The sequence below is a fragment of the Lagopus muta genome, chromosome 1 (genome assembly GCF_023343835.1).
Source record: "Lagopus muta isolate bLagMut1 chromosome 1, bLagMut1 primary, whole genome shotgun sequence".
Lineage (NCBI taxonomy): Eukaryota > Metazoa > Chordata > Aves > Galliformes > Phasianidae > Lagopus > Lagopus muta.
This window is the reverse complement of record NC_064433.1, coordinates 26,662,339-26,679,712: the sequence shown is the minus strand read 5'-3', so window position 1 is coordinate 26,679,712 and position 17,374 is coordinate 26,662,339. Positions and strand designations below refer to the sequence as shown.

The following is a 17,374-nucleotide window of genomic DNA, read 5'->3' as shown; positions in this document are numbered from 1 at the left end:
CTTTATCAGTGAGGACTCAACAGCTGGCATCCTTTGATCTTTGCATCACATACAAGTGACCCTGGTCAAGTAAAATGGACATGCCTTGGTACTTATGAATGTGTAGATGTAAAAGAAAATAAAATCTATAAGAAAATGAGCATGAATCAAATCAACTGGCTTAGGGACTTTCCATAACTGAAAATGTAATGTTATTTATATAATACTCTGCCTGAAAATGCAGTTCTTTTTTATATTTCATACAATTTATTAATAATGTTCTCTAAGTCTTTTTTTCTTCTTCTTCTCTTTGCATATACATATTCTGGTCACTCAACCATTAAGAAGATTATTTTCCCCCCAATTAATGTATTGGATCTGCTATTATCATTTATAGGTATGATAATAATACCAGTCAAGGAGTCTGACATCTCCACATTTAATTATTTTTAAAGTTATATTAAAATAAGAATTGTAGATTCTTTGACTTATTTACAGGGTCAGGGTGAGCATTAAACCACGAAAGACAAGTAAAAAAAAATAAATAGAAAAGCAACAATCAAATAAATCCAATAGGAAAAGAGAATCACAAATTGTCCACTACCTTTAATTATATTTTTTTTCTTTTTTCATGCAGGAAAAACAATATTTTAGCAACATATCTGGTCTTTCAAGCTGGTATTCAATCAAAGCAACTTATTCAAAGTACTTGCCACATAGAGTTGTTTCCACATCGTTCCCCAGTCTCTTAAAGTTGATGTCATCTCTGTAATAACAGAATCTTCTGTTGGAATAACCATTTCAAATTGTCTGAAATGTGCAGAAGAACACATGGTATTACATAAGCATTACAAATCACAGTACGGTTACTAACATAAAGACTTCCTCCTGCCAACAGCAATGTCAATTAAATTACAAGGGAGTTCCTTCAACCCTCAAGACTTTTTTATTTATACATTTTCTTTAATCCTCATGGAAAGTATTGGTCCTAGAGAAGTCAATGCAAGCATTTTGCCATGAGATAAGCACATCAAACACTACTTTTATGTCAAAGTAATTTCCCGTGGTTTTCAAAGGATTTCAAAATGATCTTGCCACTTTAGGTTAGACTGCAAGTCAGCGACTGCTGCCACACTTTTTAAACATGTCTGTTTATAGAAAAAATGTAATTTCTTCAGCTGAAAATGTATATTAAACTTGAAAATAAAATTGGTACAGTACAAGTGAGTTCCTGATTTTTCAATGCTGAGCAAGAAAAACCTGAGTTGGCTTGATCAAGACTAAAGACTAAATCATACCATCACTTTATATACCACCATCACTATCACTTTGTTCTTACATACAGTACATTTTAAAAGTCTGTATCATGCCTAAAGTACTTTTCTCATGATATAATTTCTCTTTCATCAAGTTAACCATGTGAGAGCCCCCAGCCCTGATGCTCTGTACATCACCTGAACAGGAAACACCGACTACAGAAGAAAATGCAGACAATAAGATTGAACTCCCTGCCAACATTGTCATGGTGTCTGTTAAGAAAAAATTATTCTACACTTAAGCTTTGTTGACAGTTTACAACAATTTTATTTCACTGAACCTTCATTTTAATCTACAATCACTTCCAAAAGAGAAATGATCCTAGGGTATAATAAAACATGGGTACACTGAACTCTATAGCAAACAACTCTTTTGAGCAGCATTGCAATTCTCATTTTCACCTGTGTGAATGAGACGTTCAAATATTTACTTAAATATATAAAAAAGTCTTCAAGGTTCATTTTTGCCAGTCAGGAAACGCTGACCTACACAGTCATCCAAGCACCCAAAATCAAAGCCATCCACACCTGTTTTTATAGGCCTCCATCTAATTTGATAATAAATGCTTTTATTTAAAGAGATTTTAAACCATTACGTAAATGTGAACACTCCCAAATTACATAAAACTTTGGAAAAGACTGTGTTAACATCACTGCCAAGTATAACTTTTTAAAAGTGCTACTTTCAAAGTAAGTATTAAATTTCCAAAAAAATCACTTTATTTTACTCAGAACATTCTAGTTTCAAAAAACTTTGTACTAATTTTAATCAATTGTTCCTTTCTTTTTTTTTAACTCTTCTAAAAATGAAATGAGATCAGTCATTATTAAGAATAGCTATTTGCTTTCCATCACCTGAAGGAAGGCAGTAAGGAAAAGAACATCTCTATTCTTTTACAATTTTAGTGAAATCTTTTGCCGCTGAATTGATCCTTAATCTTAACATTTGTTTTTGTAAAATGTCAGCTGTCTGCCATGGTACAGCTGGTCTCTTTAAAGAAAACAACTACTAATATTAAACAAATGCTTCTCTACAGAGTAATTTCTAATTAGGGCAATACCTTTTTCTAAACCAAACTTAACACCAGGCTGTGAAGACGTGACTGTTTTCTCTTTACTCTAGGCAACACAGACTGATATTCCTAGGCATACTGCGTGTTCTTGAAGGATATAACACACTGATTTTACTACCACGCAGGAGCACCATGTTAGCTAAGGACAGACATTTCAAGTCTTCTGACCAAAAGCTTAAGATGAGATATTATAATAAAATCATCACTCCTTGCCAGATTCACAAATGTTCTTTGGCACAAGTAAGTTACCGTGTATAAATATGTGAATCCCCAAAATTTCACCTACCCTTTGTTCTTAACACATGCATTTTTCAAGTGAATGTAGTTGGATGGAAAGATACCCTGAAAAACAAAATAGGTTGGGTAAAAACAACCAAAAAATTCCTTTCAGTGAGTTTGGAGAGTAATCTTAAAGCATCATTTAATACGCAAATGCATGCTGAATTGAAAGTCCTCCAAATAATTACCAACAAGCACACACAAAAAAGAATTCAATATATACACAGTACAGATCTAAAGGAAATTAAAATGCCTTCAGTAGAGTTTATCTTTCAATATTTAAGAAAATTAGAAGATAACTTGTAAAGCATGTATAAGATTGCTTGACAGCTCATTTATCCTAAATAATTTATCAGTATTTCCCCTGAGAAATTTTTTTACCAACAGGATCTTAACAAGATCTCTTCAGTACAGATTTTCAAAATAAATGAAGTTAATGAATTTCAATAAAAATAAACAAAGATAGATTAACAAATACAACTTTATTTGGGAGTTACTGTGCCATGCAGCGAACCTGAAAGGTGCAGTAGAGGCACACAAAAGAGCCTCAGTGTTCAGACAGGAGTGGTCCTTCCTAGTTACCTAAGTGTTGTCCACTGCTCTTTTGCATGGATAACAGTGTCACAGCACTTACACCACACTAATCATTAATCATAATGGTAAGCAAAATCAAGCAATTCAACTTCCAAATTCTGGCTTAGAATATAATACACTACTGCTAGCTACATAATGCAGTGTAGGAAAATATGTGTGTGCTCTTCCTTATTACAAGCCCAGCTACATACAGCTTTCCACTGTTAAGGTGCCCAATTTTCTTATAACACAAACCACTGTTAGACTTTTGAAAAAAAGACATCTACTGTGTAATAGCAGCTGCCCTTGAGAATACTCCTCCTCAGCAGTGTGAAGTAGTTCAGGAGAGCACCTCCCGAGGACAGTAAGAGGTGTAGCTTTGGCGTTTGTAACAATGTCCCCGAAATGAGGATGGTGCATACATAGGGGTAATGCAGAACAGCTGCCACAGACAATTTCTCTGAGCATACCAATTATAAGCTGACTTATAATAGGTGTTCCTATTTTACTTTTGGAGAGGGTCCCTTGAAAAATCCAGTTCATAAAACTGTTTGCCTTCCTTTTTTTCTATGAAAGTAGAAAATATCTATCTTGTTCCTTCACACATCAAGTCATGTTTAGAAAACCTATTCATAACTTCTATCAACACATTTGACAGACCATAAAGAAAATGACAGCAAACATGTGGTGAGAACTGCAACAAAAGACACAGAAGATGTGATAAATACCAACTGCTCAAGTCTCATAAATCAAATTGTAATATTTATCAATGAGGTCAAAGTAGTAAATGTCAGATTAGACACTGGCTAAATTTATTTCTCACACTGACCCTCCACATAAAGCAAAACAAATTCATGTGACCAGAGACTGAAAGCTTAGGGACAAGAAACAGGTGACATGCATGATAGGAACCCCTAGAAACTTCTGAAATTTATATGTCATATGCCCTCGTTTGCAGCTGAAGAGGCTTGGAAATGAATTAGGAAAGGGAAAAAGAAAAAAAAAAAGATGACTAAGATGACAACGTGAGTTTAAGGAAAAACAGGTGATTTCAGTACTGTTGAAGGAAAAGAAGTCTTGAAATGGTTTTTCCCATATGAAAAACGAGTACTTTATACTGACAGACCTAAGTCAACAGGAAAGTAAGAAAACAGAAATACGGTTAAGACAGGAAAATCTAAAATGCATTCAAGATGAACAAATGCTGAAGAAAATAAGTGTATGAATAACATCATATTTCATGTGTGAACACAACAAAAACCACACAGTGAATTCTACCAGCTACACTCCAATGGAAATCAAAGATAACACAACAAGGAAAAGAAACACAAAACTTATCTGGAAACAGACAAATTTTTTTCAACTGATACTCCACATATAGCTCCAATGGCTGTTGTGAACTAATATATACCATCAAGAAAATAGGCATAGTCTAATTAATTAACTTTTCTAACATTATTTGCAGTTTCCATTCTTGGTAGTTTTTTCCCTTTAACTTAGCTTCTAAAAATCAGATTAAAAGAAAGTTTGCCAGAGCCTTGGATTTGTCATCCAAATGCACAAGAGCCTTTGAGAGGTGTAATCATTGTCCAAATCTAATTCATGCAATATCAATAACATACTTAACACTAAGCTCCATTTTTCTTTCAAGAGTAAATATCATCTACTTACAAGGAGACTATAAACTTTTTTAAAAGCAAATACACATTTTTGCCAAAGTGTAAAACTGTAATTGATCTTTACCTTAACATTGGGGTTTTTTAAGGCAAATCCTCTGTACCAACCTGTGAAGAAAGAACATTTTTGTTTTTCAAAGTATGCAAGTCATTTCCATACCTAAAACAGATTTCATTTTTCTTTTCAGACAGATACAACTAATATGCAGTGATGTCAGACTGCACTCATTTAGAGTACTTTCCACATAACGAGAGGTAATTTGTCTAAACCAGCTCATATTTAGATGACTTAATTCACACTTATTTTCAGGAATTACTCTTTTACCCTTATCCCCGACTGTTTCTAACAATGCAACCCAGATATATTTTGCACTAGACAGAAAGTCTAATGCAAAAGAGGAAACAGATTTATATTCATTGCAAACATTTACAAATCATTTTTGAACTTCATAATCCAAAAGTTTTGATTGCATTACTCTACAAGATTCATAATATACCCAGTTCAAAATGACAGATCCTTTGCCTTCTGTAGAAACGTTTCTTACAAGGTTAATAGTACATCATCCCAAAATTAAAAACAAACAAACGAACAAACAACAAAACCACACCTATTTAATGAATGAATAAAAACTCATTTGGAAAAGATCTTAAAGATCATCAAGTCCAACTGCAACCTAGCCTTACTGCCCTGACTAACTACCCACCACTAAGTCACATCCCTGAGCACCATGTTTTCTTAATATTGATGACTTCAAAAATTTATTCAGTTAAGAAAATTAATGAGTAGCAGTGGTGTTCAAGTCAACACCAAAGGATCCTTCATTATCAGTGGAAGTCCAGCCAGTGAACTCACCATCACACTTCTCCAGTATCTGAACTGTGTCTCCAATCTCCAGTGAGAGGCCATGTGGGACTGTTCCTCGAAAACCAGCTATTACTGAAAAAGACAGAAAGTTTTGATTATTTGCATGATTAAAATATAAAACAGGATTCCTTGTTAATAAAATTCATATACTAGTGGGGAAAGTTAAGAATGGAAGGAGTTGAAGAAAGAGTTGGAGGTTAAGCCACTGTTATGAACAGAATATCTAAACACAGGATTCATATAAAAGAAAAAAATGCTTACAAACCTACTATGCACGAATGGAAATACTGGTGAAGGCTGTCAGCTAGTCTGTTACACATAACTACCCTCAAGGACAGAAAATGTTTTATTCAAAATGTTCCCGCTAACAGATAGCTGACCTCAGACGTCTGCAAGCAGAAAGTGCCAATATTTTTGTTACCATCTGTACCACCAGCATGTCACAAAAGGCAAGACTTATTTCTCAGTAGTTTAATGGGTTTGTAGATCCAACACTCCATATAGTAATCCCAGCTGAGGAAATGTTCAGTGTGTGTAGAACAGCAATGAAAGCATGCTAAAGCAGGCTGTTTACTAAAACCCAGTGGCACGCACTGCTCTGCCCACAGCCTTGCTGGCCAGAAAAGCTGAGCATGCATGGGCATGACCTCAGGCTGGAGAAACAAAGCGCCCTCCAGAGCAGTGATCTTTCCAAATACTTCAAGCAATCCAGATTTAAGACTTACACTGTAAGCACTAAAAAAAGAGGCAGCTATTTTTATTTATTTATTTATTTTTTTGCTCAGAATCAACACGTAATACCACAAAACTGCCTGAAAAACTCCTTCCTACAATTGCTAAGAATTGATTGACAAGCCAGATGACAATTCAGCCGTTCAACCCAAAGTTTGTTACAGCCGAAATTCTGAATTAAAAAGCTGCCTCACTCAAGCTAATACACTAAGCAATAGCGATTTCGATTCTCTGAATTGCAATATCATTTTGAAGTTTAATTTTGAACTTGAAAAGGAAAACGGCTTTCTAACCCTATCAAAGGGACAAAATGCAGCAAACCTCTTGGTGACCTGATAGAAGTCTTGCTGCTATCTAATATCTACCAACACAGATAGGAAAACACAAATCTCACAGTGATGTGAAATAACAACTCATGGCTGTACAAACGAATCTTTGCATGTAAAAGCAAAAAAGGAAGACTGTCGGTGCAGCTGTGCTAAGTAAGCAACTACTCTTTTACGAAAGGAAATGCAACATTTGAAGCCAAAAAATCCCTTTTAGCCTCTGGTCTTCTGCCTGGAGTCTCCCCCACCACAGGCAGTGACTGCACTTAGGCACAAAGACAGAAGCAGCCTCCTGCCCATGTTACAATGCTCCTAAAGCAGCAGCAGCTATTAGCTGACAGAGACCACAGAAATCTAAAATTCCTTTGTGAATCTTTGCCAGAAAGTTCGAGCTTTTCAGACTGAGACAATGGGATATGTTCTATGCCACAGGATGGCACGTTCCAAAACATGCAGCAGTTCAGGAAAAAAAAAAAAAAAAAAAAAAAAAAAAAGCTTAATTTGGATGGTACGCCAATTTTGAAAGGTTGTGTGAAATTTGTTTCATTAATAACTGTAAGTAATGGCAATTGGACAAATCTCCCACCACACAGATGGAAACAAAAGCTACTAAAAACCAACATTATCTCCCCTCAAGCTCTATGAGGCATTACTTTTTTTTAATTTGATATCACAGAAATAAATTACTTCAGCTGTAAAATCAGCAGGCAGTTTTAAAAGTCCTTCACATGCTGCGATAGAAGGATTTAAGAGCATAAATCTTGTCCTCGGGTGTATGCACAAGTTTTACTTGACTTTGATGAAATGGCACACATGCCTATTTCCTATGATGTTTCAGTTCTCTGAAGCATTGTCAGTGCTTGGCAATGTGTAAGGCTAAGCTAAACATTCCATGCAAATTCTGAAGACAAAATACTTCCTTCACTTCTAAAACAACGTACATTTTTGTCAAATCCTTTCCATAATTTGCCAGACATTACTGAATCATCCCTGCCCAGGATCTTTATTCGCCCCTTTGGAAAAACCTTTTGAGATCACACACCTGGTCAGCCCCAAAGAGTCTGATATGTGAGCAGAACTTGCAGCAATGAGACTTCCTTTTCTTGAGGCATGTATACTGAATAATCTACATTCAGTTTAGTGCTATTCCTACTCTCCAAGTTTTTACATAGAAACAGAGTACCCAAAGATATGCATACTGAAATAAAAAGAGCTGCTCTGGGTCACAGAATCAAAGAATCATGGGGGTTGGAAGGGATCTCTGGAGATCACTGAGTCCAACTTCCTGCTAAAGCAGGTTCTTTACAGTAGGTTGCACAGGAAAATATCCAAATGGGTTTTGTATATCTCTAGAGAAGGAGACTTAGCAATGCCCCCTGAGCAGCCTCTGCCGTTGCTCTGTCATCCTCACAATAAAGTTCTTCCTCATATTCAGACAGAACTCCCTGTGTTCCAGTTTGTGCCCCTTGTTCATACTTCGGAAACCACCAAAAAAAGCCTGGGCCCATCCATTTCACATTAGCTCTCCAGATACACTGGCATAATACCTGCAATGAAATAAAAATCTTACAGATTGAGACTAGAATATCTTAACTCAGTGACAGGCAGTGTAGGATATGCAAATAGACAGGAACATTATGATTCTGCCTGTCTATTCAGTGTCCTTCCCCATAAGCAGCAGGAGGGCACAGAGAAAGCAATAATGCAGCTTGTAGCAGAGGGTAGCCATCTATGCAAGTAATCCAAGTGATCTTCACAACATTGTTGGTGCTGCTCATCAGATGCTGGAGCAATTAGTGAAAAGTGCAACTCCACTCAGGCAGAAAGATTCCACAGACAAATTCAGGGATTGGACAACTTCTCTTCAGCTAGCATCTTTTTTCAAAATTATATACAGTGCCTTAAAGTGCCAACAGGCAAAGCAAAAATTAAGAAGGTAATTTTATTCCTGTTATGACAAAAAGAAACTATCCCTCACCCAATCAAGTACCTAATTTTTCAGGCTTTTTTAACAGTTGCAAGAAAGTATATTCCCATTGAAAATGTTTGTCTAAGAATTAAGAACTAAGAATTTCCCAATTAATTCTTAGACAAAAATCTAAGAGCAGAAACAGATTACTTAATGTGAATAGATTTGTTTTAAAAAGCTGCTTATGAATGAAACACGTACAAATTCCCCTATGGCGCTGGAATATCTGATGCCATTCTGGTCAGCTTTCTAGTTTCAAGGAAGTGAAAGTGAATTATGAAGTTTGCCTTAATAGCTCCCATATATGGAGCAAATGAAAAAAAATTAAAGAATTTGCAGAACTAGTATGCTAACAAAATCTATGTCTTATTATAGTTGTGAGATGTCTTATTTTTAAATTCTGTGAAAGAATGACATTAATTTTCTCTTTAAGAGTCAATATCTCATCAGATTGTTATGATACAACTGACATCCAGTTTTTATAACTTAGTTACTAGATCAGATAAAGAGGTTTTTTCCTTTTTTTTTTCCTTCTTTTTTTGAAAAGGCATTAAAAAAAAAAAAAAAAAAAACCTTCTAGGACAAAGTAAAAAAGATTGAAATCTGACATACCGTAGAAAATAGCCAGAACTCAGAAGTCATTTTAGAGCACATATGGAAGACAAAATTAGATCTTGAAATATCCACTAGAAGGATAGCCTGCAGAGTACCAGGACAAAGAAAGAAAGAAAGAAATGAGGGCATCACCTGCACCACGAAGCCAGCACATTCACTATAGGTTTCTGGCAGGAGTCTAACAGAGGTCAGGCTCAAAACAGGCAGATTTGTCTTTAGCAACGCCACTCAAACAAATGAGAAGTGCACAGCAGAGCAGCAAAGTAAGGCTCAGAAACCCACAGATGAATGTGGGACTGTGCATAGAGCAAGCAACTCAGCACAGAAAGGATTCCTTGGCTAACTTTCTACTAATCGTGTCCAGAACTGAGACTATGACAGGAGGCAGCTATTCATGCCTTGTATCTGTGGTGTATATACACATGTAGAATACTGGAAGGATAATAATGAAGTTGTGGAAAGAGGTGGCTTTAGTCCTCTTAGAGAAGATCCATGGGGCTCAGCAGCTTGGTTGGGACTCAGGGCTATTAGCAAAGCTGTGATATGATTTTAATGTGACAAACTTCTTGCCCTTTCCTCCAATGGACACACCGTTCCACAATGAGAAGCTGTGGATCAGAAGCATGTGCACCCAAACACATCAATGTCATTATAGAACCAGAAGTTCTTACAGTTTCCTGTTTGCACTTCAAGCGAAGGCACAGTGATCAATGTTCCATTCAGTCACCTCTCAGCCCTCAGAGAAAGAGAAAAGTGAAACTCCAGAATAAAACTTAGTGGGAGGATACATTCTTTGCCAACAACACAACACCCAACTTGGCACTGTTAAATATATTCATGCTGCCAAAGGGTACTCAGAGGATGGGAAAACAAGATAACAACAAAACTCAGTTCACATAGGAGGTGAAATAATGGTGAGATCTATAATGACATGCAATATTAAAGCAACTCCAGGGTCAACATTTCTATAGTACTGCAAGTATATTGAAACCCAAATTATGAAACAACTCATTTACTTGAGAGCATGGAAATGGAACAGGTCATCTCATACAGATTCTTTCTTTGGGATTAAGTTACTTATCTGTGACTAACTGCTCAAAATAATAAAAAATGCTAATATTATTCTTTACTAGGAGAGTGGTTAGGCCCTGGAATGGGCTGCCCAGGGAGGTTGTGGATGCCCCGTCCTTGGACGTGTTTAAGGCCAGGTTGGACGGGGTCCTGGGCAACCTGATCTGAATGTGTATGTTTGGTGGCCCTGCCAGGCAGGGGGGTTGGAACTACATGATCCTTGGGGTCCCTTCCAACCCGGGTGATTCTGTGATTCTGTGTGATTTCTTCTATTAGAAAAAAAAAAAAAAAACAACAACAGAAAGGCAGTTCAATCAGAAATGCAATTAGAGATATCACAAGGCATCCTTTTGATGAGTTTCACTTTTTCACTATAAGGACCTGTGCAAGCAATCGGGAAGAGGTTTCTAACCCTTACATACACATCAGAGCACTGCTCCAATTAGGAAAAAGAGGAAAGAGGAAGAATAATCTGATGGAGTTTCTGTTCCGCTTCTCAAAATAATTTTGTCTTTTCTCTCTGTCTTTATCCAAATTACTGTCTATCCATGCTGCCTGTTGGGCAGCTTTACACATGCAGGTCCCCAGCCTATGAACAGATCTATTCACACCCAAGATCTTTATGCCTAAACACAGTTCTTTCATGCAGGAACCTCCTGTTCCTCCTGCAGCCTGTATAGCATTGCTGTTCTGACATACAGAGCTCAACAGCAGTAAGGAAGGCATGGGCATGGTGCAGCTCCTGAGTGCAGCCACGCAGGCACAGCCCAAACTTAATGGCATCAGGAGCAGCAGAGGGGACATCCCAGCAACCACCAGGCTGAGCACACGGACCCCAGCAGCACACTGGGATTTCAGATAACAAAAAAGGAGAGAGGGATAGTATAAATTGCTTTAATAATTACTCAGCTACACTGCGTGTACTCCATGGGGAATAAAAACCGGACTCCAGCTCAATGCCCTAAGCCTGATGTCCAAGCTATTAGAGCACATATGAACCACACAGAAATGTAATAACTGATGTGAAGGGTAGGAGCACAGTGTCAGAGGAACTGGTTGTGACAGGGAGCAAGGTGCAGTGATAGAAATAGGATTGATTGCCTGGTAGCAGGGCTGGGGAGCACATTTCAAAGTTTTGCTCGAGGATAGATTCTTAAAATTTTTATGCCTGAAATAACTGGAGACCTGCATATAAGAACTAATGAGGCAGACACTGTTGTTCCTTTCCTCTTAATAGACGACCAGAAGCTATTATTGATTCCAGATATTATCTGCTATAGTTGAAATCAGGTCCCCTCTGTGGCAATAGCAATTTTTAAGCCTTTTGTTCTGGACTTTAAGTGCCATTCTTTCACCAAATGGAAAGTTTCAGGTAAATCACCTAAAAAAAAAATAATAAAAAAAAAAAAACAGAAAAGCTGTATATAATTATACTGGGGAGCTTTTAGCATTAAAAACACAAAGAGAGCTCACTTGAGATAATAATTTTCTGCTGTCTATTTCAATTATGAAAGAAAGTTAAGCTCATTTCAAAGCAATTCCTTTAGCTGATCAGTAATGATAGATACGTGTGCATGGGTAGCAAATTGTTACAACAGACATCTAGCAATGCAAGCAGTTGCAAAAAATTCAACATTCGGGAGAGCACATCATCAAAAAGAAACATTTCTAACAAAAAGAATCAAAAGATCAGACAAACAACTCCACTCGGGAATCTGTCGAAGTCCTTCTGGATGCCATTGACCACTGGCAAGTACTGCAAGCATGCAGCAGCACAGCTCTCAGCATTTTCGGGCACTCAGATTTCCTGAGCCAGACGTGGTAATTCTGCATTCAACAGCTGTTAACGAATGTGTGTAACCAGGTTTTGAATGTATTGCATTTGCAGTGCCCACAAATTTCCCTGACAGTGAGCTTTCCAACTTAAATATGCTTCAGAAAAACAAACAAACCAACAGCATAACAAAATATCTTTCTTTTATTTTATACCTGATGCTTAAAATTTTGTTTCATGCCACTCTGTTCTTATGGGAAAGTCTGAATAACTATTCTCTAGTCACCCTCTCTGCACCTTTCTCCAAAGCTTTCCTTAGCTGTGCCTTTTCCAGGATGAAGTTTTTTCTCCTCAAGAGAAGCTGAAATATCTTTTTAGATTTGTAAACAGGCAGAATTTTTACAAACAGGAACACACACAGGAGTACAGTTTTGCTGATGCAGAACATAGAAGGCCACCACAGGCACTCATCATTGCCTACGTATGAATTGATCTGGACGGAGTGCCACAGAAGCACTGCTACATGCTTGTGCTTCTAATACAGGGGTTAATTCAGGCATCTGTTCAGTAATGCATTCTGCTGCCTACAGACACCCTAGAAGGCTTGCTACTAACCAAAAACAAGCTAATGAAGACAATGACAGAAAAGCAGAGAGAAAGGGAGGGGAATTGAAAAAAAAAATCAATCTAATCTCTCCTCGATAAAGATAATACATGAGTGTTAGCCTCAGTATAGAAGTGATCCTTAAATCTCCCACAGGACACTGAGGACAAGGACCTTCAGATTTATACTGAAGTGAAAGGATGTGAGCTCTCTCCCCTCCCTACACATGTACATCACAACTACAAGGATCAAATACACAGCTCAGAGGATGATAGCTCAGGACTCCTGAGACACGTGTGAACATTTCAAGTGCAGCACTGACCTGTTCTTAAAGAGACAGGTTGCTGTGTGGCATATTTCTAACAGCTATTTACGCAAATACTTCGAGGCACTTCAAAAACCATCAAAAACGTATCAATGTCCAAGCTTTGAAAATGTAATCATTAACCTTTCCATCTGTTTGTTCCTTGCTTGTCCAAAATACAAATCCAAACCACCCTGAATGCCTCCACTAACAGCACTAGCTACTTATTTAGATAAGGTAAATACTATGAAATGCACGAAGAACAGCGAGCTGCAGCAGAAAGCACAACATCCTGTTCTGGTCTCATCATTTGAATTCAGCAAGGTAATCACTTTAAAATGCCTGATGACTACACTGCCAAAAAACATAGAACTATTCTAACACAGATAAACAGTTTAATGTGCCTGTCTGGACCTTTGTCAAGCTCTTCTCATTCTGCAGCTCAGCTTCAGGGAGAGCTTTATCATCTGTTTGGTAACAATTCCCCCAGTCTTTGCAAAAACTTTTGTTCTCCATCTCCCTTGGGGACCCTAGTTATCAAACACTGTACCTTGGAAAAAGTGTTAGATGTAACAAGTGGTGGCTACCTGGTGCATCAGCTGCCATTAACAACGGCTACCCATCTAAACACAACTGGGATAATTCAGGATGCACCACTAGGTCCCTATCCTTGCACGTATGAGATTTCAAAAATTGCTTTTCTTCTCCCGTCAGTTAAACATTTCTTTAAATACTGCCTCTCATTACAAATTGCTAAGAGCAATTTCTTGGCTTGCATTAGTTTTGGAAAAGGCAATTTAAAAGTAAAAAGAAAATAGAAGTAGCTGGGTTTTACACATCTAGAAAAGAAATCTAGTGTACATTTAATAGATGACAATGCTCCTGAATAGATGAATAGATTACACAACCCCGCTAACAATTTGTTGAAGAGTTTCTTTCTCTTCAGATACGGAATTTCAATACAAAAGCTGTCTGAGGTATCACAGTAGAAAGCAAGGTAAACTCAGTACCATCAAGTGTAGATTTCATGCTTTCAATCATTGTAATAAGGGAACTAAGCTACACACCAGCTGGACTCACAGTGCTCTAATGTAGAGCTACGGATGTGGTATTGATAAACCAAGACTGAGCAAGAAGTGTGAACAAGGTGTCATTTTCCTTCATTACTCAGAAACAGCAACAATTCAAAAATCCACTTTGCTACAATGGAGAATGTGTAGAAAAAGTAGATTATGTTAAGATTACATTATCCATGAGAACAACCTTCTACAGGTAAAAATAATAGTTACTGTGACTTTTATTATGATTAAGTATTTCTGAAGTATTAAGTCTTTCAAGTGACTATCTTTAAACTTCGTTAAGTAATTGCCTTGATTTTTAATAGCATGGTCAAGCAGAAGAGTTACTGCAACTTTAACTCAAAAAAAAGTTTTCGGGTTTTGTCTACAGCTTTTGGGAACCAAGAGTTCTGATTAAAATCAAATAAGCTACCAAAATTATTTATTTATTTTTATTTTTTAATCTTCCTGCCAGCATCAGATTTGGAAAAGACGGGAGAATGATGTATGACAGCATAAGCCCAAGTACATTTGAGGTCCTGTCATCACAGACATCAGGTTTCACTGTAACTCTTCAGTGTATTTGCAGCCTCATTAAAGCAAAGATGGTGCTCACAAAAGCCTCTAAGAATTTAAATTCATAAGATGGATTTTCAGTTCAGATCCATGGTGATATTCTTGCATATCCACACACAGAGAGCAGAAATGGAATGGGAAAACCAGATGTTTCACACAATTATAGACACTGGAAGTATTTTCCATAAAGCTTATATATAGTTTGTTTTTCAAATAACATTAATATGTGTTTATTTTAAAGAACACCTTGAACAGCTGAGAGCATCCTTACAATTGTATGCTGATTTAGTGCAACAGCACCGAGTCAAAGACTAATGATCATTTCCCTCCCCATTCTTCTCCTCCCCCCTCCAAAGGCATTATATCCCAACATGCTACATGAATTTGGAGTCTGTAATTTCAAAGCCTGTAATAAACTGCAAGTACCACCATGCAAACACAAGCTGAGAAGAGCTGTAGTCTTGTGAACCGCAAAGAAAAACAAGACCACTGAGCAAGCTGCAACATCACTCCTCAACTTTCAGAACCTCCAAGGGGAGCACAGTTAGATATCAGTACAGCAGCTGAGAAACCCCATGTGTTGGGTACAGAAGAGTCTGGCAAATTAGATTGTTTTCCCCTTAAGAATTCACTGTTTTCTCTATTCAAATAAAAATAACATTCAAGGAGTCTAAGAAAAGCAGAACTTAAGGTTTCTTCACTAATAAGAAAAAGAGATAGACCATCCATCTTCTGCAGTAAAGTTTATTTTACAACAGACAGGTCCATCAAATGAAATGATAGATGACATACTGTCCTGTTTTCTTTTATTTCCTTCATAAAAGCAGGGCTTAACTCTGTACTTGACCTACCATCAGAGAAAGAAAACAAAAATAAAATCAATGTTTCATGAAATTTTTAACACCAATACTTCTCAGCTTGTCTGGTATCATTACACTGCCTAATAGCTTTTGTCTCTTAGTAATCCGTATTTCTCTGACATTCAAACATTTCATTATACATTTATTGTAAATAATGCCATTCTATTCAATAAGAATTCTGTTAACTTTGACTTTAACCTATCTTTATTGTTCTCTCTGCCATTTTATAACTCAAGGATTTATTCTGCTTTTGTAAGCTATGAATCTTATGCATCCTAAGTAGCAAAATGATTATCTATTAAATGCCAAATTTTGCTGTACATCACAAAAATCAGTACAGATCTAATCATGAGCTGTCATATCCTTAGTAATGAAACAAACAAACAACAACAAGAGGGAAAAAAAAAAAAAAAAAACATGCAACAAGCACATTGTTTAATTTATTTAGCCTTAAAAATAAACCATAACTGTGAGCTGCTGTGGTCTGCCATGCAGGTCAGCCAATTATCCATAGACATGAGATAATTCCTTGATAGGCTGGACAGTTTTCCAGGAATGGAATTAAGTGCAACTAAGGAAAGGGATGATTACAAATCACTTACAAGTACTCTGGTGCATGGTTGTTGATTGTTTTTTCTCTTAATCTTAAATGAAGCAGAACTTTCTTGATCTCATGTAATTAAGAGATGTTTTGTATATACTGGAAGTACTGTCATGACTGTTGAAGCAAAACTTTCTCTTGTGCAAATCCTCAGAGACTGCTGAACTGAAGTTTAAACATCCCACTCTGGTTTTAAGCAGGTTTATTAGGTTTAATGTTTGGAAACAGCCATTTCCCTTTTCAGCCTGATTTCAATAGTTGAGCCAGCAGAAATCCGTGTAGTTAGCCCTGCTGAGTTTCATCACTAATCCATAATCTCCATGAAGTTAAAACTTGTGGATATTTAATGTAATCCCACAAGTATACCCAAAAAGAAACGTAACAAATGCACACACTTACTATTCTTATAATCAGAGCTCTAGAAAGAAGTTCTACTTGGATATATCCATTTTCACAGTATCTCTGCAGTCTTATGGTATGTTTTCAGAAGGATCCTCTTGAAAAATTAAACCCTACATGTGCTACTGATGCTTGCATAGGAGCTGTGCCCATTATTCCAAACTCGAGGGTGAGGAGAGTTCAAATTCAGTTGGCTGTTTATAAAGGCGCACAAAAGGAGCCAAAAAAATGTATCTGAAGAGAATATGCTACTGGTTAGGATAATGAAGATTGCTGAGCAGGGATTGATGTCTGTTTGATGTGATGGGTGGGAAGGAAGTTGTCAGAGTAAGCAAACTGCTCTCTTCAGATGTTTATATTACTATACATTGCCGCATCTGAGCATTTATCTTTTCATGTACAAATCAAGATAATTATTTTGTTTTTCAACACTGTTTAACATATCGGGAGGGTCACTAAAAATAATAGCCATTCTACTAGCTCTCTCAATTAACCTTTCCTCCCAAGATGGCCTTGAGCATATTTGGGAAACCGTGGGTCTAAGAAAAGCACAGAAAACAGATAAATATTTCTCAGAAATCACTACTGAGAAACTCTCATTATCATTCCACACCATTAAATACTTGCTGAAGGAATGAGTTGAAGTCTTGAGAAGCAGCTAGGTGGTACCTGGCAAACTGGATACAGTACACTTTGTTCTTTTATTATTAGTATGGAGTTTTCC

General features: G+C 36.9%; 1 protein-coding gene across 4 annotated transcripts in view; it reads right to left on the bottom strand.

The window, feature by feature from the left end:
* The window catches only part of DOCK4 (dedicator of cytokinesis 4), a 240,727-nt gene that overhangs the window by 154,753 nt on the left and 68,600 nt on the right, over positions 1-17,374 (bottom strand). For all 4 annotated transcript variants that reach the window (XM_048943492.1, XM_048943510.1, XM_048943503.1 and 1 more), the window contains exons 2-5: positions 5,750-5,833; positions 4,964-5,004; positions 2,655-2,710; positions 693-789 (exon numbers count right to left, since the gene is read on the bottom strand). In XM_048943492.1, coding sequence (XP_048799449.1) covers positions 693-789; positions 2,655-2,710; positions 4,964-5,004; positions 5,750-5,833 — 278 coding nt within the window. The remainder of the gene's footprint in view (positions 1-692; positions 790-2,654; positions 2,711-4,963; positions 5,005-5,749; positions 5,834-17,374) is intronic.